The 24,499-nt window shown below is 43.8% G+C and overlaps 1 protein-coding gene across 3 annotated transcripts in view; it reads left to right on the top strand.

Moving 5' to 3' along the window:
• Positions 1 to 24,499, top strand: part of CLIP4 (CAP-Gly domain containing linker protein family member 4) — a 138,961-nt gene that overhangs the window by 99,292 nt on the left and 15,170 nt on the right. For all 3 annotated transcript variants that reach the window (XM_056568559.1, XM_056568558.1, XM_056568561.1), the window contains exons 12-14: positions 12,174 to 12,297; positions 14,609 to 14,673; positions 18,153 to 18,228. In XM_056568559.1, coding sequence (XP_056424534.1) covers positions 12,174 to 12,297; positions 14,609 to 14,673; positions 18,153 to 18,228 — 265 coding nt within the window. The remainder of the gene's footprint in view (positions 1 to 12,173; positions 12,298 to 14,608; positions 14,674 to 18,152; positions 18,229 to 24,499) is intronic.

The following is a 24,499-nucleotide window of genomic DNA, read 5'->3' as shown; positions in this document are numbered from 1 at the left end:
CGCTTGCTGACTCCTAAAGAATTTTGCAACAGTTTTCCCTTTGACCCCAATTATGTAAATCTGTGGAGTGAGCCTCCAAAAATGAATGTATAACTTTCTAAAGTTGTTAAAAGTACTGCACTTCCATTTGAGTATGCGGCTCAGCTTAAAGACACCTTAGACCACAAAATGGATGGTCTTCTAAAATGATCCTGGGAAGCCCCATCTGCATTAGTCAACCCCAATATTGTGGCTACTACTGTAGCCAGGTCTCTATTCATTTGGTTAGAAGAGTTAGATGCTCAACAAAACATCTAGGGAAAGTATTTTATCTTTTATCCCAATGTTAAAACTAGCCACGGCCTCCTTGGTGGATGCATCAGCTGAATCAGTTAGATTTGCAGCAAAAGCCACCACCTTATCTAACTCTGCTAGAAGGGCCCTATGGGTTAAAAACTGGCAAGGTGACTCTACCTCTAAGGTTAAACTTTGTGCCATCCCCTTTCAGGGTAATCTTGTGTTCAGCTCGGTCCTTGAAAAAATTCTTGAATGATTTCCCTATTCAAAAAAAAAAACTAAACAAAATAAAAATTTTCCTTTTTAATAGGAACAAAGAGTATAAAGGAAAGTAAAGGAGGTTGCTGGAGCTATCCCAAAGGAGGAAAAAGCAGAGACTTTATCCTCAATCCCAATTCCGAAAACAAAAAAACAATGACAGTCTTGTGGGGGGAAGATTGTCTCTATTCAGTCACCAGTGGTCTCGGATCACAAAAAATCTCTTCATTCTAAATTCCATATCTCAAGGATACAGAATAGAGTTTATCAGTCTTCCTCCTCCAATATTTTGTTATACAAATCTCAGGCATAAAGGATCTTTTGTCTCCAAGAGCTGTCATTCCTGTCCCCATCTTGGAACTAGGTCTGGGTCCCTATTCCCATCTCTTTTTGGTGCTCAAGCCAAACGGTACCTTCAGAACAATTTATAAATCTAAAAAAATTTCAAAAAAAACTCAAAAGTTTATTTCTTACAAAAGGTTCAAGATGGAGACCCTGAAGACAGCCAAACCTCTGATACAAAGAGACTCCTGGATGTGCACCATCGATCTAAAAGATGCCTACTTTCACCTACTAATTCATCCCTCTCACCAAAAATATCTCAGGTTTGCAATTCAATACAATCACTCTACCCTTCATTTTCAATTTCAGGCCCTTCCTTTTGGAATATCTTCTCCCCCGAGGATATTTACGTAATGGTAGAGGTGATTGCTCACCTGAGACAAAAATGAATTTTATTAATTCCTTACTTGGACGACTTACTGATTATTGCCCAGTCAAAAGAAATGCTTCATCAGCACCTTCTTCTTACGTTGTCCTGTCTTCAAAACCTCGGCTGGATCATAAACTGGCAGAAGTCAGACTTTAATTCCAGCAAGGATGAAGTTGTTTCTGGGCATGATCTTAGACTCGGAGAAACAAAAGACCTTTCTCCCAGAAGACAAGATTCTCTCCCTTTAGCTGAAAATAAAAGATCTGATACAGAGAAAATCTTGTCCCATAAGAACAGCCATGTCAGTCTTGGGATCAATGACCTCCTGTATACCAGCAGTAACTTGGGCTCAAAGCCATTCGAGACCTCTTCACTCCCTAATCTTGAAAGTATGGGACAGATCCCAACTTTCCCTAGAGAAGAGATTACAGATGCCACATCAGGTAAAAGCCTCATTAGCATGGTGGCTGAAGAAAAACAATCTCTCTATAGAAATTTATTGGATCCTCTCTCCTGCTGTTACGGTGACAACAAACACGAGTCTTTGGGGTTGGGGTGCTCACGTCAAGCACTTTCATCTGCAAGGTTCCTGCTCCCAGAAAACCTGATGTCACTCCTCCCACATTCAGGAGCTGAAGGCAGCTTTAATGGCATTAAAAGCTTCAGAACATCTCTTAAAAAACCATCAAACATGTGAAGGTATATTCCGACAGTATAAGCACAGGGGCCTTTCTCAACAATCAAGGGGGGGGCGAGACATTCTCCTCTAAGGGATCTCTCCTCAAAAATGATCATATGGGCGTAGAAAAATGTTCTTTCCCTTACAGCCATACACCTGAGGGGTGTAGAAAATCAGGAAGCAGACTTCCTAAGCCGGAACCAAATGGATCCAGGACAATGGGAACTAAATTCTCAAGTTTTTTTTCAGTCACTGGTGAGAGTTTGGGGGAATCCAGAAATAGATCTAATTGCCAGCAAGAAAAATTGCAAAGTCCAGAACTTCTCTCTCAGTCCGAGAGAGAAACCTCTTGCAGTAGATGCCCTTCAACAAGTTTGGGATTTCTCTCTTGCTTATGCATTTCCTCCTCTGCCTCACATCCGGAAAGCGCTCCAAGAGATTCAATTGGAGAAAGTTTGTGTCATCTTCATAGCTCCTTAGTAGCCCAAGAGAGGTTGGTTCAGTCTCCTAAATCTTCTCTCTGTAACAGATCTGAGCCGGCTTCCTCAGGTGAAGAATCTTCTGGCACAGGGACCTCTGTGTTATCAAGCAGTATATAGCGGAAAAAAGCGGAGGTAGCGCCGGGTGCGGTGTAGGTCTCTAGCCGGTGTAGGTGGGTACCCGGGTGGAGGGTAGCGTGTCCCTTGCCGGTGATAGTAGCTTGGTATGCAGGCCTGCAGCGTGAGGACGGAGCCCAGAGGTGGATCCATATGTAGAATGCAGAAAATGTAGAAAAATGCTGCGGTGGCGCTTCCAAGGAATTCACCCAAAGTCGTGGGTATAGGTATAAAGTAAATAATTTATTTTTACAGCATAAAGAACTCAAAGAAAATAAATAAATAAAGCAAGACGCATTTCGGGAGTCACAGCTTCACAGGTCTTTCTATCAGTACCTTTAAAAGTTCAGACGGCGGCTTCAGGATGTTACTTTGATTCCTCTTTAGCTGAACATAAATGGATAAAAAATTTTTTTTTCCTGCTTTCTATATTTCTATATTAAAACCTAAGATCTCTAACTTGACTCCCCCATGGGAAGTAAATTTAGTTCTTTCTAAAGAAATCCAGTCTCTTTCTATTGAGGAACCATATTGTATCATCCTGGACGATAGGATTATTTTTAAACTTAATCCAGCTTTTCTTCAAAAGGTGGTCACAAATCTTCACAGGTCTCAAGATGTTTTATTGCCCTCATTCTGAAACAATCCAAAAAATCAGAAGGAAGAAGTCTTACAAAACCTGGATGTCAGAAGATGTTATTCGCTACTTGGAGACTACAAAATCTTGGAGAAAAGATTCTAACCTTTTCATTCCATTTCAAGGGCCCAATAAGGGCAAGAGAGCTTCAAAAAATTTAATTTCTAGGTGGCTGAAGATAACTATCCAGGAGGCCTATAAATCTTCCGGTACGCATGTCCCTGAAGGTCGTCATGCTCACTCAACTAGGGCACTAGCTGTCTCCTGGGCCGAAAAAGCCTCCATCGAACAGATTTGCAGAGCAGCAACATGGTCATCTCCGCATACCTTCTCCAACCATTATAAGTTGAATGTAACATCTTCCAGATATCTGTCTTTCGGCCGGAAGGTGTTGCAAGCTGTGGTCCCTCCCTAAAGTCACCTGTTTATCCGGTATGTCTCGTGGTGGTGCTGTCATGATGATGAAATGAAAAATTGGAATTATTACTTACCGATAATTTGTTATTCATGAGTTCATCATGGCAGCACCCTTTAATTCCCGCCCTTTAATGTGGATAAGTATTATAGAAGTATTATTTATGCTCTAGTTAATTTAAAACCACTGAGGGGTGGAATTGGAGGGGCCTATTGATCCTCTCTGTGTTTCCTATTCCTATTAGAGCTACAGGGGACAATCTCATGGTGGTGCTGTCATGATGAACTCATGAAAAACGATTTATCAGGAAGTACCAATTCCAACTTTATTAAAACTAAGCATTATACGGAAAGATGGTTACACCATTCCCCTTGCTTAGGGTGCTTCTACCATCTGATGCCCTGGGTAATCTAAGACAGCCTGGTTGCTAGGGGATAAGATGCCTAACCACTCCATATATAAGATTGTACTTACCCTGTAGTATAACTTTATCAACCAGTCTAAGGCAGCACGCACACCACGTTTTTTGTTATACAGTTCCCGTATACAGTTTCAAGTTAAAAACCGTATGGAACTGTATAGAAAACCATATACATTGACTTAACATTGTAAACTGTATGTCAAACGCATCATCCGGTTTAGTCCGTTTGGCATCTAATACGGTTTTGTCCAGTTTTTTTCCCGGACCCAAAACTATAGTCTACCAAGTTTCTTGGTCCGGGTGAAAAACTATACGTTTTTTTTTTAAACATGGGAGTCAATGGGAACCGCACAGAACTGTGTTCGTACGGTTCCATCAGGTTTTCACCATTCGGTTTTTGACTTTCCACAGTTTTTTTTTCTTGGAATTTCAATCAAACAAGTGAAACTTTATTCAAAATGGGGTGAAAAGTTAAAAAGCATAAAAATTGAATGGAAAGAGATTAAAAAGTGTATGAAAGCTCATTTTTTGTGCTGTTATCTGTACTATTTACCGATACCACTTTTGCATGTATGTTTATATGTGGTATGTGGACCTTTTTATTATGAAGGTTTTGTCATCCTGGAGACAACCCTTTCCGAATCCCTGTGGAAATCATAGAGAAGAGCTGGAGCAAAGAGCCTCTGACAAAAAGTGATCTCGGAGATTAGAATACGATTCAAACAAATCAGCTGTCATATCTGATTCTGTCCAAATTAATAAAATAAAAAAATGCAGATACAGTCCTAGGAGACTGGAGAGAGTCCTACATGACTTCTAAGACTAATGGGAAATTGGATGATGAGATTGAATTGAGTTTACCGGTCAAATTATTTGGAATCTGATTTAATTTTTTTTTTTTAATCACCAAATTTGGTCATTTCTAAATCTCACAATTCCCCTGTAGTGGCTTACGTCTGATGTAAATTGAGGCAGGGTGGTCATTTAGGGGTTAAAAGCAAAGACTCATTAAACACTTTAGCATTGAAGCTTAAGCATCGCAGAGAAAACTGCCTGTGTCAGTCATTTAATGGAATCAGGGTAAGTGAATTAGATATTGATTTTCTCACTCACCTGGGTGACACGTTGCATTGCCGGCGATAGGGATCATGGGGCCCTTGACCAGTATCTGTCACTGCACATGCATATCCTGTGGGCTGGCGGTGTAATGTTGTTTAATGTGAGGTCGCACTAAATGTTCATGGTTCATTTCACCCATGTCACCAGCAGAGATACCCTGAGGGCTCGTCTATCACGGTTATATACAAAGGAAGAAATAGATGACTCCACTTATCCAGTTTTGACAATTCTGACACTTTGTCGTAAAAAAAAAAAAGTGTCAGACTAAGCAGTCACAAAGCTTAGTGTATCAGTGCCCAGTGTTATGTCAGCCGACCATCATCGTACATCAGATTTATTAAACCAAGGTTTATTTTTATATTTTATATGAAGTAATGAGCAGAGGGGGTTGGATAGGGTGCTGCCAGTAGAGGTGATATACTTGGAATTTTGGAAGTTACACAGTTGTTTTGTTAATGTCTCACAAACTTTGTTGACCTATTTGCATTGTCATTTGTTGTTAGTTAAAAAAAATAAAATAAAAATGAGACCAATAAAATAAATCAATTCCGAGAAAAAAACGGAAGGCTTAACCATAGAATCAATAAACTGGAGGGCGCTGGTGTTAAGAATAGCATGTTCTCTACTCATTTCTATAGGAGCGCAGGAGATACCAGAGTACAGCAATCGGGTCTCTTTGGCGCTCGTATAGAGAATGAATGGAGCGCGTGCCATCCGCAGGGGTTGGATCCCCCACGATCTGACACTTCTCCCCTATCCTGTGGATAGGGGATAAGTAAATTTTTCCTGCGCAACCCCTTTAATATTGATCAGACCCTGACCTATTATTTCAGACCCATAACCAGGCCCCAGCCTAGACCCCTAAAATTAATTAGATATCATTTAATTAAATAATCACTACTACTTATCTTTTTTTTAATTCTAGACTTAAAGGATCCCTCTGGGATGTAACAACTTAACCCCTATCCAAAGGATAGGGGATAAGTGTTAGATTGCGGGGGTCCGACTGCTGGGGCCCGCCGCGATTTACCGAACGGTGCCCTTGCTCCCTGCTTGGAACGAGTGTTTTCGACCACAGCACAAAGCTGCGGCCGACACGCCCCCTCCATGCAGTTCTATGGTGGAGCCATAGAGCTGCATGGAGGGGGTGTGTCGGCTGCCACTTCCTGCGGTGGTCGAAAATGCTCGTTCTATGCAGGGAGCAAGGGCACCGTTCGGGAGATCGCGGGGGGCCCCAGCGGTCGGACACCCCGCGATCTAACACTTATCCCCTATCCTTAGGATAGGGGATAAGTTGTTACATCCCGAAGGTATCCTTTAATTGTACATGTCATGCTAATGTAAGCTAGTGCCCGGACCTTGTGCACCTAACACTAGCTACCTACTGTCTAGAACTACTATCATAGATGCTTCGGAGAAGTCGCTGCCCTCATCAATTGCATCTATGGTGGCAGTATGGACAGCTGCCTCTGATCTAAAGAATTTGATGCTATCCCTCACTTTTGGTTCTTGCAGAAGTTAAATGGTCACTGTCATTTAAATCAACTTCCCTCCATGTGATAGCCTATGAGATCTGTAACAGGTTTGTAAATCCCTTCATTTACCAAAAATGACTCCTTAACCCAGAAAAGCAAGCCTTAGGCCATGTTCACATGGTGGACAATTTATGGAATGACTGCCCAGAAAACACTGGAAGACATTTGCAAATAGCAGTCGCCAACTGGAATGTGTCGGCCTTAGGACCGCTCAAAATGTGCCGTCTTCGTAGATGTCAATGCATTTCTGTGCAGATTCTGCCGAAAGATGTGTCCATTCTTTCGGCAGAGGCCTGAATTGGGATTTTGCCATGTGTCCACAGTGCAGCAGAATCCTATTGGAAGCATGGGATTCTGCTGCAACAGAGTTTCTGAGCTAAATTGTTCTGCCAGATTCCGCTCGGAAATTCTGTCGTGTGAACATGGCCTTCAAAGTCTTGGCCACAAAGTGTCTCACTTCTCTGCAAACTGCTGTCCAATGCCCGTTGTTAGGCTCGGACCATCTCTAGGAACAGAGAGACCAAGAAGAAACAGAAGTAAGTGTGTGTGTGTGTGTGTGTGTGAGGGGGGGGGGGGGGGGCTTTTGGTACTACTATGTGCAAGAAAGAGAGAGCCTATGTTGTGTACCTGCAAGCTGAGGCTGTTTACCAAATCCAGAGGATCCACACTGTCACTGAAAGGTAAATCAAGGCTTAAATTATTTCTGACAACCCATAAAGTTATGTCCAGCTGTCCCTAGTGTGAATACCTTGCGTAAATACCTACTGCTGTCCACAGTGCTAACTCTTGAATAGAATCCCCCCCCCCCCCCCCCCCCCCAAACTCCCTTTACTGTTCGGGCTTACCATTGTCATCAGCAGCAGTAGTTCAATGCTTAGTGTAACACCTTCCTTGCTGTGCTGCTACTGTTTTACTATGCTCACACAGCATCTTGCAAACCAAATGCATCAATAACTACCTTAGTAGCGTCTGCTGTATCGCAAACCAACAAGATCACAAACTTCACTTAAGATGCCGTTCTCTAGTACCCATGCATTTTCTAATACAGGATGACGAGTCCAAGTTTGGGAACTGGGCCATAAAGTAGATAACCAAGAGCCGAAGGAAGTTCAAAGAAGGGCAACCTGATGGCACATGTTGGTCAGGCATTTTAGAGTTCAGCGTGCCTTATGGCAGAGTCTGCTGTACATGTCCATGGTGGTAGCCATGTCCACTGTATGGCTTTGTTTAACCTCTTCACCACACGACTACTCTTTGCATTTTAATCCATGTCCATCTCGCTGACAGTGGACCTTGTTAAGTGAAATGCACATTCTCCCAGAGTTTCATAATAAGATCTTCCGTGGTCACGGTACATGCTACGAGCCGCTGTAATCTTGTTAGCGAAGACAACGTGGAGCAGGATCTACAGGGCTTAACATTTGCAGCTTTGATTTAATCAGGTAAAAAGTGTTTTATTTTTATCACCGCTTTTCTGCCAACTTCAAATGTCATGTGAGATGTTCTGACTAACAAGCATAGGACAGGACCAAACAAAGTGGTTTGTAACGCCAGGAGTGTGGCAGTGGTTTGTTTGTAATGCCAGGAGTGTGGCAGTGGTTTGTTTGTAATGCCAGGAGTGTGGCAGTGGTTTGTTTGTAACGCCAGGAGTGTGGCAGTGGTTTGTAATGCCAGGAGTGTGGCAGTGGTTTGTAATGCCAGGAGTGTGGCAGTGGTTTGTAATGCCAGGAGTGTGGCAGTGGTTTGTAATGCCAGGAGTGTGGCAGTGGTTTGTAACGCCAGGAGTGTGGCAGTGGTTTGTAACGCCAGGAGTGTGGCAGGGGTTTGTAATGCCAGGAGTGTGGCAGTGGTTTGTAACGCCAGGAGTGTGGCAGTGGTTTGTAACGCCAGGAGTGTGGCAGTGGTTTGTTTGTAATGCCAGGAGTGTGGCAGTGGTTTGTAATGCCAGGAGTGTGGCAGTGGTTTGTAATGCCAGGAGTGTGGCAGTGGTTTGTAATGCCAGGAGTGTGGCAGTGGTTTGTAATGCCAGGAGTGTGGCAGTGGTTTGTAATGCCAGGAGTGTGGCAGTGGTTTGTAATGCCAGGAGTGTGGCAGTGGTTTGTAATGCCAGGAGTGTGGCAGTGGTTTGTAATGCCAGGAGTGTGGCAGTGGTTTGTAACGCCAGGAGTGTGGCAGTGGTTTGTAATGTCAGGAGTGTGGCAGTGGTTTGTAACGCCAGGAGTGTGGCAGTGGTTTGTAATGTCAGGAGTGTGGCAGTGGTTTGTAACGCCAGGAGTGTGGCAGTGGTTTGTAATGCCAGGAGTGTGGCAGTGGTTTGTAACGCCAGGAGTGTGGCAGTGGTTTGTTTGTAATGCCAGGAGTGTGGCAGTGGTTTGTAACGCCAGGAGTGTGGCAGTGGTTTGTAACGCCAGGAGTGTGGCAGTGGTTTGTAACGCCAGGAGTGTGGCAGTGGTTTGTAACGCCAGGAGTGTGGCAGTGGTTTGTTTGTAACGCCAGGAGTGTGGCAGTGGTTTGTTTGTAACGCCAGGAGTGTGGCAGTGGTTTGTAATGCCAGGAGTGTGGCAGTGGTTTGTAATGCCAGGAGTGTGGCAGTGGTTTGTTTGTAATGCCAGGAGTGTGGCAGTGGTTTGTTTGTAACGCCAGGAGTGTGGCAGTGGTTTGTTTGTAACGCCAGGAGTGTGGCAGTGGTTTGTTTGTAACGCCAGGAGTGTGATAGTGGTTTGTTTGTAACGCCAGGAGTGTGATAGTGGTTTGTTTGTAACGCCAGGAGTGTGATAGTGGTTTGTTTGTAATGCCAGGAGTGTGGCAGTGGTTTGGACCTGCAGTGATGATGGTGGTTGTAGGTTTGTGTGAATTTCTACTTACCACAACTCTGATAAAGCAGTCTTCTGTATCAGGGCACCGGGAAATAAATCCTCAAATACCAAGACGTTGTATAACTACTACTAACTTTACTGAACTCGCTGCAGATCCGTAAATTTCTGTGCCTGTTAAATTGCGCACGCAGCATAAAAAATTGCACTTATATGAGAAAGGTTGCCCAATAGGGGGTAAAAAGCCACACACCAATGAATTTCCCACCTTTGGAGTTGAGTACATTTGTTCATTTTTTTTTTTTTTTTTTTTTTTACACAGACAATAAAGGCAAAGAACTGATTTGTGCTCACTAAGCCGTTCCTCTCTCCAAGTGCAGAAATGCAAAGATAATGAAGCAAATGCAAGCTGCAAAAAAATAAATAAATAAAACAATAAACGGTCATAAATAATACGCATGGCCTTTCAGTGGTAACCAATCAAAACATAACAAAGAGCAAAAAAAAAAACCTGCTAATGGGTTAAGGCTGTATAATGAGAATACAAGTCTGCCGTGGATCGGCTGTACACCCGTGATACAAATCTGTGTGTTGTTTGAGTGTGAACACAGCCTTGAGGGAAAATAAACTATAAGCCCACCCCCCTATACATGTGAGAGACCTTTTGTCTGAATCTTTTTGGCAGGATTGGATGACTATCTGCCATGTATGGAGGTCTCTTGACTTTCCCTGGATAGCGGCAGTTGTGGGAGAGAAGGGTCCGACATTTTGTATTTCACTGGCCAAGTCCTCTTAGTTCTCTGGTAGCTAAATCACCACCTGAAGAGTCTGTATGGTAGGATCAGGACAGGTGGATGCCTACCTTTAGACATACTCTTTGCCCGGCCCAAACAGTGCCAGGCACACTGTGACCCCCTCACACAGTACCAGCCCCAGTATATCATCTTATACAGTAATGCCCCCACCATTGTGTGTCCTGATAGTGTCAGACATGTTGTGTCCAGAGTACAGAGCCATCTACTACTGTGTTCCCTCCAGTGCCAGACACTTCTTTTCTATGTTCTGTCCAGTGCCAGACATCATTTGTCTATGCCCTCTCTAGTGCCAGACATCATTTGTCTATGCCCTCTCTAGTGCCAGACATAATTTGTCTTTCCCCTCTCTAGTGCCAGATATCATTTGTCTTTCCCCCTCTCTAGTGCCAGACATCATTTCTTTCCCCTCTCTAGTACCAGACATCATTTGCCTTTCCCCCCTCTAGTGCCAGACATAATTTGCCTTTCCCCCCTCTAGTGCCAGACATCATTTGTCTATGTCCTCTCTAGTACCCGACATCATTTGTCTTTCCCCTCTCTAGTGCCAGACACCATTTGCCTTTCCCTCTCTAGTGCCAGACGTCATTTGTCTTTCCCCTCTCTAGTGCCAGACGTCATTTGTCTTTCCCCTCTCTAGTGCCAGACGTCATTTGTCTTTCCCCTCTCTAGTGCCAGACGTCATTTGTCTTTCCCCTCTCTAGTGCCAGACGTCATTTGTCTTTCCCCTCTCTAGTGCCAGACGTCATTTGTCTTTCCCCTCTCTAGTGCCAGACATCATTTGTCTTTCCCCTCTCTAGTGCCAGACATCATATCATTTGTCTTTCCCCTCTCTAGTGCCAGACATCATTTGTCTATGTCCTCTCTAGTGCGACATCATTTGTCTTTCCCCTCTCTAGTGCCAGACATCATTTGTCTATGTCCTCTCTAGTGCCAGACATCATTTGTCTTTCCCCTCTCTAGTGCCAGACATCATATCATTTGTCTTTCCCCTCTCTAGTGCCAGACATCATTTGTCTATGTCCTCTCTAGTGCCAGACATCATTTGTCTATGTTCTCTCTAGTGCCAGACATCATTTGTCTCCCCCCCCCCCTCTAGTGCCAGACATCACTTTCTATGCCAGCTCTAGTGCCAGATATCATTTGTCTCCCCCCCCCCCCCCTCTAGTGCCAGACATCATTTGTCTATACCTCCTCCCAGTGCCAGACATCATTTGTCTATACCTCCTCCCAGTGCCAGACATCATTTGTCTATACCTCCTCCCAGTGCCAGACATCATTTGTCTATACCTCCTCCCAGTTCCAGCGATGACCTGTCTGAGACAAGTCATGGCTGGCACTGTATGTGACAATGTTCCTTCCACTTTCAGCCATGACGTGTCTGTGTCCCTTCATTGCCAGCCACAACTTGTCATTGTCTCCTCCAGTGCCAACCACGACTTTTGTTTACCCTTCCAGTGCCAGCCATGTTGTTTTCTCGGTCCCAAGCTGCACCACTTGTCTCCCATACGTATACTTGGCCCGCATCTTCCTCCCTCACTTGTTATACGTCCCATCTGCAGACTGTTACTTGTAGTTTTCCCTCCTGCTCCATCTCCCCCTGTCTGGCAGCGGCTATCTGTAATGTGATGCAGTTTATCTCTGTGCAATTGGCACAGTTTATTTTCCCCTCCGCTGTCTGCCTGGCAGCCATCTTTTCAGCATGCAGGATCGCTGGCGGCTTTTTCTGAGCTCAGACAGGCGGAGGTGACCTGCTGACTTGTAAGCAGTTGCCCAGGCTTCGGCAAACTCGCAGTCCAACTCTATAAAGAATAATCCTGATAGGAATGATGCTTTTATGTTGTGTATAATACACAAACTTTGTGTGACAATCCTGACATGTAGCCTTATCTCTCCGCAGGAAACTGGTGCGGCATAGAACTGGATAAACCTCATGGAAAAAATGACGGCTCAATCTCTGGAGTTCAGTATTTTACCTGCCCCCCTAAACATGGGGTGTTCGCCCCTCCATCCCGAGTTCAAAGGTGAGGTGGGGGGGTATAAGAATACATCATAGGCCTCCAAATTGTTGATCTCCAGCTGTTGCAAATCTACAACGCCCAGCATGCCCGGACAGCCGCTGGCTGTCCGGGCATGCTGGGAGTTGTAGCTTTGCAACAGCTGTAGGTCCACAGTTTGGAGATCACTAAAATTGATGGTAGAAGGGGTACTCCGCCGACAGACCACTTATCCCCCTATCCAAAGGATAAGGGGATAAGATGTCTGATCACGGCGGTCCTGCCATCATGTCACCTCCTATAGTCATCCTTTTGGATAGGGGATAAGATGTCTGTGGGGGGGGGGGGGGGAGTACCCAATTAACAAATTATTTATTTATTTATGTATGTATGTATTATTTTAGGTCAAGGTAGAAAACTAAAAAATAATAAAAATAAAGGCAGGGCGTGGTTTATCATGATGGGGGCAGTGAACTTGGAGGATTATAACATTTAACAAGATCATATGGGGTACTCGTGGCTACTGTGTGGTATATATATATATATATATATATATATATATATATATATATATATAATATAATATAATTTTTTTTTTTTTTTTTACACAAAGGTTGAAATACTTGTATCATGAGTAGAAATAAGCGAACTTACAGTAAATTCGATTCGTCACGAACTTCTCAGCTCGGCAGTTGCTGACTTATCCTGCATAAATTAGTTCAGCTTTCAGGTGCTCCGGTGGGCTGGAAAAATGTTGATACAGTCCTAGGAAAGAGTCTCCTAAGACTGTATCCACCTTTTCCAGCCCACCGGAGCACCGGAAAGCTGAACTAATTTATGCAGGAAAAGTCATCAACTGCCGAGCCGAGAAGTTCGTGACAAATCGAATTTACTGTAAGTTCGCTCATCTCTAATCATGAGCTGTGAGATGTTTCAATGAACTAGTGACAAAAATAAGTCCTGTTAAAGACCATGTACACTTTTAGCACCATTTTATTTTTCTCCAGTGCATCTAAAATGACAAATGAATTCGCAACTATTCTTATGTAAGAATCTATTGTTTTGTGTGTAAATCTCCTACGCAGAACTACATCACATTCGGACTTCTGACTGTTTTCCCTTTTTTTGTTAAAAAAAAGATACATAAATATGAAGTCACCAAAGCACATTATTAACATGACATGTTTGTTTGCCGTGGCGTAGATAAAGGTCTATATACACCTCTACCATGGCATATGTGAACTGCCCCTTCCCATAGACATGAATGGAGGGCGGCCGTGCGGTGACGTCACGAGGGGGCATGATGTTACGTCTCCGACCGCAGAAACCCATCGTTTGCCGGTTGCTGCACAGAAATCGCTAAATCCTTTGGATAGGGCATAAGATGTCTGTGGGTGGAGTACCCAGTAGATCTGATCAGCTTATGGCAGAAGCAGTAGATCTGATCAGATTAGCTCATATTTATTTATTTATTTTTATTACCGTATTTTTCGCCCTATAGGACGCACCGGCATATAAGACGCACCCAATTTTAAAGGTGCAAAATCTAGAAAAAAAAGATTCTGCACCCAACAGTGATCTTGAACCTGCGGACCTCCAGATGTTGCAAAACTACAACTCCCAGCATGCCCGGACAGCCAACGGCTGTCCGGGCATGCTGGGAGTTGTAGTTTTGCAACATCTGGAGGTCCGCAGGTTGAAGCCCACTGGAGGAGGTAATACTCACGTGTCCCCACCACTCCGGACCCGTCACCGCTGCCCTGGATGTCGCTCCATCGCGGTCGCCGCGTCCCCGATGCTCCGGACGTCTTCTTCCCTGGGATCCACGCTCTCCTTCGCCGTCATCACGTCGCTACGCACGCCGCTCCTATTGGATGACGTGATGACGTCGAAGGAGAGCGCCGGCCATGCAGGGGATCCCAGCATGGAGCAGACACCGAGGAGGCAGGTAAGGTCCCTCCCGGTGTCCTGTAAGCTGTTCGGGACGCTGTGATTTCACCGCGGCGGTCCCGAACAGCCCGACTGAGCAGCCGGGTTAGTGTCACTTTCCCTTCAGACGCGGCGGTCAGCTCTGATCGCCGCGTCTTAAGGGTTAATACAGGGCATCACCGCGATCGGTGATGTCCTGTATTAGCCGCGGGTCCCGGCCGTTGATGGCTGCAGGGACCGTGACGATAGGTGTGTATTCGCCGTATAAGACGCACCAACTTTCCCCCCCCCCCAGGGGAAGAAAAAGTGCGTCTTATACGGCGAAAAATACGGTATTTCTTATTTCCTAATTTTATATCAAAGTTATACTGCAAAGTTGTAAAAATCCATTATTTTATTTTCCACGCAGGGTCTCTGGGTCTTTGGATTCTTTGTCGGAGATTCCTTCAAGTAAATTGAACCATTCGTTCCCAGGTACGTTCTCCACAAATCTCCCATCACACTGTTCCTAAATCTTTTATGCAGTATTTATACCATGTAGTATTTATTCCACAACTTTATTATACTTCAAGTCCTGTATTGCTGTCAGAGAATGGAAACATTCTCATTTACATTCAGTGACTAAAACCAGCCAGCAGAGGTAAGGAGCTTGATGCAGTGTATCATGGGATCCTCTAAGACTATGTTCACACTGTTATTTCCGTGTAGACTGGGCAGTCATTCCGCACATTTGAAAGCTCCGGCGGCACTAGGACCGCTCGGTAATGCGTTGTCTCATAGATGGCAATGCATTTATAAACAGAATCTGCAGAAAGAATAGGCATTCTTTATAGTCTAATCTTTCTGCGGATGGCGGAATCTGGATTTCCACGGCAGACCTCTTTTTGCATCTATATTATATAAACTACTCCTGGCCTGACCATACCATGGGGACTTATGTCCTAAACTGACAGCAATCGGTTTGGATCATCAGAAAAATTGTTGGGCTTGGTCTTACGGTTATAAAACAGTGTCCACGTTATGCGTGTGTAAATATGCTTGTGTATTCACATAAGTCAGCAGTGTGCCATGTGACTTTTATACAGCTTTCCTAGTTTGTGGTGGATTGCTGCAGTCAAATTCAGTATTTGTGTGGCTTCCAGATACAGCGCCACACCAGGATTGTGTCAGTAACTGCGCTTCAGCGATACAGATGTGGAAGGTGGGAATCCAGGATTCCCACCTTCCACATCTGTATAACTGCATTGTCCACCGTCCTCGACGGGACCGATGGCCAGCTGCTCCCGACGTACCAGCCTAAAGAACCTGCTCAAAACGAGCAGTTTTTCTACCTTCACACCTAATTCCCGCTGTAATGGCGGATAATCGGCACTACCGTGTTTCTCCGAAAATAAGACCGGGTCTTATATTAATTTTAGTCACAAAAAACACACTAGGGCTTATTTTCAGGGTAGGGCTTATTTATTTATGGGGGCTGCAGGAGTGTGGGGGGCTTTAGCAGTGTGGAGGATGGGGGGGCTGTAGCAGTGTGGAGGATGCCGCACCCCCCCATCTTCCACACTGCCACAGCCCCCCATCCTCCCACAGCGCCCATCCTCCACACTGCTATACAGCCCCCCATCCTCCACACTACCGCAGCCCCCCCATCCTCCACACTCCTGCAGCCCCCCCATCCTCCACACTCCTGCACCCCCCCATCCTCCACACTGCTACAGCCCCCCATCCTCCCCTTCCCCCGTTGTCCTCCACACTCCTACAGTGCCCCCCACCCCTCTGCCATAATAAACCAGCACTTCCCCACCTTCATAGCGTCCGCAACTGAAGCTGCAGCTCTCGGCGGCGGCGGGATTTCCTTCTGCTGCTTACCAGTAGCAGGCGGGGCAGGGACACGTCTGTGATGTCGGGCGTGCATACGCGCAGACGTTTTAAAGCGACAGCGTCCCTGCCCCGGCTCATTTAACTTGCCAAGGGACCAGCCAAAGGTGGGGGCGGGGGGATCCACATCGCATTACTGGCGGCCGTGGTCCGTTGAGTAACCCTGGCCCTAGGGCTTATTTTCGTGGTAGGGTGTATTTTCGGGGAAACAGGGCCATCTCTGTTTCCCCCCTTTTTTCTTATAGTAACTTCACTTCAGCTTAACTGAAAAGAATGTGACACAAAGAGCCAGCAGATGTGGCGCTGTTTTGACAAGGAAACAGCCATGTTTTTCTAATTGCGCACATGTCCTTCACCCCTTAAGGACCAAGCCCATTTTCACCTTAAGGACCAGGCCTATTTTTTTTTTTTGCGTTTTTCATTTTTTCCTTCTTGCCTTCTAAAATCCATAACCTTTTTCCATCTACAGACCCATATGAGGGCTTGTTTTTTGCGTGACCAATTGTACTCTCTTTTTTTCCATAAAATGTACGGCGAACCCACTAAATAATTTTTTTTAGGGAGGAAATTTAAATGAAAACCACAATTTTGCAAATTTTGGAGGGTTTCGTTTTGACACTACACTTTACAGGAAAAAAATGACATGTCTTTTTGTGGGTCAATACGATTAAAATGATACCCATGGTTAGATACTTTTCTATAATTGTACCGCTTAAAAAAAATCTCAAACTTTTTATACAAAATTAGTATGTTTAAAATTGTCCTATTTTGACCACTAATAACTTTTCAATTTTTCCGTATATGGGGCGGTAGGAGGGCTCATTTTTTGTGCAGTGATCTGTGCTTTTTTTGTATACCAAATTTGCTATTTATTTTTTTAATACAATTTGACAAAAGATCAGCAATTTTGGTCTTTTTTTATTTTTTACATTTACTCTGTTCATTGTACAGGATAATTAACACTTTATTTTGATAGTTCGGACATTTACGCACGTGGCGATGGCAAATATGTTTATTAATTTATTTATTTTTTTACGTTTTTTGGGGGGTAAAATGGGAAAAAGAGACAATGTCCATTTTTATTGGGGGAGGGGATTTTTCAAATGTTTTTTTTTTACTTCTTATTTTTAAATTTTTTTCAACTTTTGTTTTACACTTTAATAGTCCCCATAGGGGAACTATCTATAGCAATCACTTGATTGCTAATACTGTTCAGTGCTATGCATAGGGCATAGCATTGAGCAGTGTTATCAGCGATCTTCTGCTCTGGTCTGCTCGATCTCAGACCAGAGCAGGAGACGGCCGGTGAGGGGACCTCCGGCCGCCAATATAGATGATCCGATCCCCGCTTTAGTGCCTCGGGTGATCCGATCATCTATTTAAACGGCTTTGATAGCAGCCGAGACCTGCAGTACATGACGCCAGCACCTCTCCGATGCTCGCGGTCATGTACAGGATGTAAATGTACGTCCTGGTGTGCAAAGTACCTCCGCATCAGGATGTACATTTACGTCCGTGGTCGTTAAGGGGTTAAAAGGGTACTCCGCTTTCCCAGGGTTCTGAACATTTTAGTTCTCAATGCTTGGAGGCGGGGTCGTGAAGTCAGGGCCGCGCACCTGGTGACTTCACGCCACGCCCCCTCAATGCAAGTCTATGGGAGGGGGCGTAGATAGGGGATAAGATGTCTAGGGGCGGAGTACCCCTTTAAGTGCAGTTTTCTAAACTTTGCAAATTCGCATTTTTGTTTAGTCTAGATTTTGCATTTGGATGGCTTTTGTTTTGCGCAGCGAGTTAATCAGGACACCGACACGATATGCTCAGCGAGTGGATCAGAACTAGACAAAAAAAAGACTAAACCTCATTAAATACAAGTACTCTTCTGGCCGCCATTGCCTACAGTGTGTCTCCAGCTGTTGCAAAACCACAACTCCCAGCATGCCCGGACAGCCTTTGGCTGTCCGGGCATGCTGGGAGTTGTCGTTTTGCAACAGCTGGAGACACCCTGGTTGAAAAATTACAACTTTTAGCCTGTGATCTTTTTTATACGCAGCCTGACTCTGTACTCCATTTATGTCTAGGGTTTAAAAGAAGCCTCAGCTCCACATCTACAGCTGCCTCGCAGAAAGACGTGGACAGGAGACACTCATTTGGCCGGTAAGATATGATTCCAAAACATCTGCTTCTCCTGACGGGACGGAGGCAGTGGCATAACTTGTAGCTTTTGGGCCCCAATGCAGAATCTGTAACAGGACCTACCTCATGTCTATCATTTGTCATTTATACTACTGATGTCTTATGGGGCAAAGGTGGCTTGAGGCCCTGGTGCGACTGCACCGCTTATAGCTACGCTCCAGGATGGAGGTGACCAAGTAACACTAGACTAAACTGATTGCTGACCCTTTTAGGCTTATGTTCACACGGCAAGACTTTCTGTGCCGAATTCCACCTGAAATTTACTGCTGTTGACTTCAATGGGATTTCGCATACGCCAGGAAAATTCTGCAAAATGTAATGACCTGTCTTTAAAGGGTTACTCCTGGAAAACCTTTTTTTTTTAAATCAACTGGTGCCAGAAAGTTAAACAGATTTGTAAATTACTTCTATTTAAAAATCATAATCCATCCAGTACTTATGAGCTGCTGAATACTACTGAGGATATTCTTTTCTTTTTGGAACACAGTGCTCTGTGCTGACATCTCTGTCCATTTTAGGAACTGTCCAGAGCAGCATATGTTTTCTATGGGGATTTTCTCCTACTCTGGACAGTTCTTAAAATGGACAGAGGTGTCAGCAGAGAGCACTGTGGTCAAGATGTCAGCAGAGAGCTCTGTGTTCCAAAAAGAAAATAATTTCCTCTGTAGTATTCTGCAGCTAATAAGTACTGAAATGATTAAGATTTTTTAATAGAAGTAATTTAGAAATCTGCTTAACTTTCTGGCACCAGTTGATAAAATAAATAAATAAATAAATAAGTACCCCTTTAATGTTGCAGAATTCCAATGAAGAGAGAACACAGAATTCCGCTGCAAATCTGCCGGAATTCTGCGATTCTGTTCAGCAAGCTTTGCTCATTGGAACTTATGCGGAATTGTGGATGTTCCTCTGTCTGAACATAACCTTACACAGAAATGAGCGTTCCGGATAATCAGCCCTTAGGATAGGCGATCCAAATGCGATAAATAGGGTGCCAACGCCAGGCACTTCCGCGGATTGAAGGAGTGCACACACTGCAGTTTCTTTGCTATTTCTAGGCACAGCTTTTTACATTGGGTGGTAATTGTACCTGGTATAGAAGCATGAAACAAGCTGCAGTACCAGGTACAGCCACTAAACAGCTTGTTGGAGGTTATCTAAGGATAGGCCCCCGAAAAGAATAATGTGCTGCAGAGCTCCTTTGAGCTGGCCATACATTTCAGATAGCTGTCAGGCAAATGCTTTTTTGGCCGTGTTCTATCGCTCCTGATGCCCACATTCTCATGCATGCATGGTTTGGCCAAGCATGCATATATTCTGAATGCGGAAAAAGAGATAATGCTGCTGCTGTGCACCTAATGGGGGCATATCTGCCAAATGCCATTGGTGGAGAGTCAGGAGGCTGCAATATACATTACATATGTGCCTAGCCAGTCTCTTGGATGAACTCGCTAGACTGGGCCGAAACTTCTGCTGCTTTACCCCTTTGCTCAGTCCTCCATATGGCAGTATTTTTTTTCCCATTGATGAATGGGAAAAATCACCTTCTCCCCGCTCTCCGTAAATACTTCATCTTACCCTGAATTCTAGCGCTCCCATAATCCCGCTGTCTGCACCAGTCACAATTTATTACAGTGCTTGGAGCTCACATTCGGCCCTCGTGACACTTCAGTAGCCCAGAGCATATGGGCGATTCTGAGAGAGCGGTAGACGGAGCATGTATAACCTGTGGATTGTGATGTTGTCTTCAGTGGAAACCTCCATAAATCAGCCAGCGAACGCAGCGGCTGCAGCGCATCTGAGCTCCTAATGGATGGACTGTGCACTACATGTGTATTGCTATACTACATCAAGCTATTAATATGAAGAATATGTCTAATTTTATTATATATATATATATATATATATATATATATATATATAAAAAATTCTAATATAAATATATAGAGAGCTTCATAGACAGATATATAGATATATATACATACACACACACAGTGGGGCAAAAAAGTATTTAGTCAGCCACCAATTGTGCAAGTTCTCCCTTATAAAGATGAGGCTGTAATTCTCATCATAGGTTATAACCTCAACTATGAGAGACATAATGAGAAAAAAAAATCCATAAAATCACATTGTCTGATTTTTAAAGAATTTATTTGCACATTATGGTGGAAAATAAGTATTTGGTCAATAACAAAAGTTAATCTCAATACTTTGTTATATCCCCTTTGTTGGCAATGACAGAGGTCAAACGTTTTCTGTCTTCACAAGGTTTTCACACACTGTTGCTGGTATTTTGGCCCATTCCTCCATGCAGATCTCCTCTAGAGCAGTGATGTTTTGGGGCTGTCGCTGGGCAACATGGACTTTCAACTCCCTCCAAAGGTTTTCTATGGGGTTGAGATCTGGAGACTGGCTAGGCCACTCCAGGACCTTGAAATGCTTCTTACGAAGCCACTCCTTCGTTGCCCGGGCGGTGTGTTTGGGATCATTGTCATGGTGAAAGACCCAGCCATGTTTCATATTCAATTTCCTTGCTGATGGAAGGAGGTTTTCACTCAAAATCTCACGATACATGGCCCCATTCATTCTTTCCTTTACAAAGATCAGTCGTCCTGGTCCCATTGCAGAAAAACAGCCCCAAACCATGATGTTTCCACGCCCATGCTTCACAGTAGGTATGGTGTTCTTTTGATGCAACTCAGCATTCTTTCTCTTCCAAACACGACAAGTTGAGTTTTTATCAAAAAGTTCTACATTGGTTTAATTTCTCCCAATCCTCTTCTGGATCATCCAAATGCTCTCTAGCAAACTTCAGACGGGCCCGGACATGTACTGTCTTAAGCAGGGGGACACGTCTGGCACTGCATAATTTGAGTCTCTGGCGGCGTAGTGTGTTACTGATGGTAGCCTTTGTTATTATGGTCCCAGCTCTCTGCAGGTCATTCACTAGGTCACCCCGTGTGGTTCTGGAATTTTTCCTCACCGTTCTTGTGATCATTTTGACACCACGGAGTGGGATCTTGCGTGGAGCCCCAGATCGAGGGAGATTATCAGTGGTCTTGTATGTCTTCCATTTTCTAATAATTGCTCCCACAGTTGATTTCTTCACACCAAGCTGCTTGCCTATTGCAGATTCAGTCTTCTCAGCCTGGTGCAGGTCTACAATTTTGTTTCTGGTGTCCTTCGACAGCTCTTTGGTCTTGGCCATAGTGGAGTTTTGAGTGTGACTGTTTGAGGTTGTGGACAGGTGTCTTTTATACTGATAACAAGTTCAAACAGGTGTCATTAATACAGGAAATGAGTGGAGGACAGAGGAGACTTTTAAAGGGGTACTCTGGTGGAAAACTTGCTGACGTGGACAGAGGTGTCGGCAGAGAGCACTGTGATCGTGACAGAAAAGAAATCCAAAAAGAAAATAATTTCCTCTGTAGTATACAGCCGCTAATAAGTACTGAAAGGATTAAGATTTTTTTTAAGAAGTAATTTATAAATCTGTTTAACTTTCTGGCATCAGTTGATTTAAAAAAATAAAAATAAAAAAGTTGTTACAGGTCTGTGAGAGCCAGAAATCTTACTTGTTTGTAGGTGACCAAATACTTACTTTACACCATAATTTGCAAATAAATTCTTTAATAATCAGACAATGTGATTTTATGGATTATTTTTCTCATTCTGTCTCATAGTTGAGGTTATAACCTATGATGATAATTACAGCCTCTCATCTTTATAAGGGGGAGAACTTACACAATTGGTGGCTGACTAAATACTTTTTTGCCCCACTGTATATATATTTTATATATTGTAAATAGTGTAGCTATACATTGGCCATTCCTCCCTCTATAGTAGGTCATGCAGAGAGAGGCCTTATTTTTTTATTTTGCCTTTGCTGATCTTGCACTTTTTCACTGGGTTACCCTGAGACCTGTTAGTTACAAAGTGTTTTCGGAAATTTGGAAACCTTATCATTCTGTATGAAGGATGAGTCTGATGAAGCCTCGTGGGGCCCCGGCTCACTACTGAAGCTGATAATTATCCAGCTGTGATGGCTCCCCATCCGCTTTCCTCCTGGTAAAGCAAAACTTCAGCTTCGAGACAAATTTACTAAATATTTTAGTTTTGGAAACAGTAATGTATGTACACAATAAGTAATGTATGTACACAGTGACCTCACCAGCAGAATAGTGAGTACAGCTCTGGAGTATAATACAGGATATAACTCAGGATCAGTACAGGATAAGTAATGTATGTACACAGTGACCTCACCAGCAGAATAGTGAGTACAGCTCTGGAGTATAATACTGGATATAACTCAGGATCAGTACAGGATAAGTAATGTAATGTATGTACACAGTGATTTCATCAGCAGAATAGTGAGTACAGCTCTGGGGTATAATACAGGATATAACTCAGGATCAGTACAGGATAAGTAATGTAATGTATGTACACAATGACCTCACCAGCAGAATAGTAAGTACAGCTCTGGAGTATAATACAGGATATAACTCAGGATCAGTACATGATAAGTAATGTAATATATGTACACAGTGACCCCACCAGCCGAATAGTGAGTACAGCTCTGGAGTATAATACAGGATATAACTCAGGATCAGTACAGGATAAGTAATGTAATGTATGTACACAGTGATCTCACCAGCAGAATAGTGAGTGCAGCTCTGGAGTATAATACAGGATATAACTCAGGATCAGTACAGGATAAGTAATGTAATGTATGTACACAGTGATCTCACCAGCAGAATAGTGAGTACAGCTCTGGAGTATAATACAGGATATAACTCAGGATCAGTACAGGATAAGTAATGTAATGTATGTACACAGTGACCTCACCAGCAGAATAGTGAGTACAGCTCTGGGGTATAATACAGGATATAACTCAGGATCAGTACAGGATAAGTAATGTAATGTATGTACACAGTGACCTCACCAGCAGAATAGTGAGTACAGCTCTGGAGTATAATACAGGATATAACTGAGGATCAGTACAGGATAAGTAATGTAATGTATGTACACAGTGACCTCACCAGCAGAATAGTGAGTACAGCTCTGGAGTATAATACAGGATATAACTCAGGATCAGTACAGGATAAGTAATGTAATGTATGTACACAGTGACCTCACCAGCAGAATAGTGAGTACAGCTCTGGGGTATAATACAGGATATAACTCAGGATCAGTACAGGATAAGTAATGTAATGTATGTACACAGTGACCTCACCAGCAGAATAGTGAGTACAGCTCTGGAGTATAATACAGGATATAAATCGAGATTTTCCTAGCTAATGTGACGGAAAATATAAGTTATATGAAGACAGGAGGCGAGTATCTTGCATTAATCTTTCTTTTATTAATGCTCATAGCAGAATTTTATTAAAATAATGTATTTAATATAACTTTTTGAAAAAACTACAACTCCCAGCAGCCCTTGCGCCTTCCTCCTCCCATTTCCTGTTGACTGGTGCTATAAATGAGGCTGCTGGACGATCCACCTCCACTTTCTTGCTGCGATGTCTAGACTGACAACTTAGTCCTGGAACACCGCCATGTAGCATAGCTCCGACTCAGGAACCCTTGAACAAACGGCCAACCGGGCCGTGAACCTTCTGACCATCTGGATCAGGAACTCTGTAAGAACAACAGGAACCGAACATTTCAGCTTCCACTGCCACGAAGACGTCGTCGACCATTCTGTTCAGTATCCTAAAAAGAAACACAAACATCATCATAGGGTGGGTCGGGAGGGAAGATACTCGCCTCCTGTCTTCATATAACTTATATTTTCCGTCACATTAGCTAGGAAAATCTCGATTTATATATCAGACAGGAGGCTCATATCTTGCAAGTTTAAAGCTTAACAAATACAGACAACAGAAAATAGTAATGCAAGACAAATCAGAGTACCGCCACGGATACGTGTTCCTCCGGTCTAAAATAAAATTGACGAAAAGTCGTCTCTGACGACCAATCGGCGGCCAATAAGAGGTCCGCGAGTGAACCTCCTGAGGTAACCACTTTAGTGGCCATAGCCCCTCTAGAAGAGTGGGCCCCGAACAAGGAAACGTCGATGCCCGCCATAGACATGGCCGACCGCACCCACCTGGCCAGAGTGGCCGAACTGACTGGAAGATGGGGCTTCACATAGGATAATAAAAGTTGAGTATGAGATAGTGAACGTAAGGTCGCTGTCCGCGCCTCGTACGCTTGGAGACAACGTACT

The sequence above is a fragment of the Hyla sarda genome, chromosome 3 (genome assembly GCF_029499605.1).
Source record: "Hyla sarda isolate aHylSar1 chromosome 3, aHylSar1.hap1, whole genome shotgun sequence".
Lineage (NCBI taxonomy): Eukaryota > Metazoa > Chordata > Amphibia > Anura > Hylidae > Hyla > Hyla sarda.
This window is presented reverse-complemented; position numbering and strand designations above follow the sequence as displayed.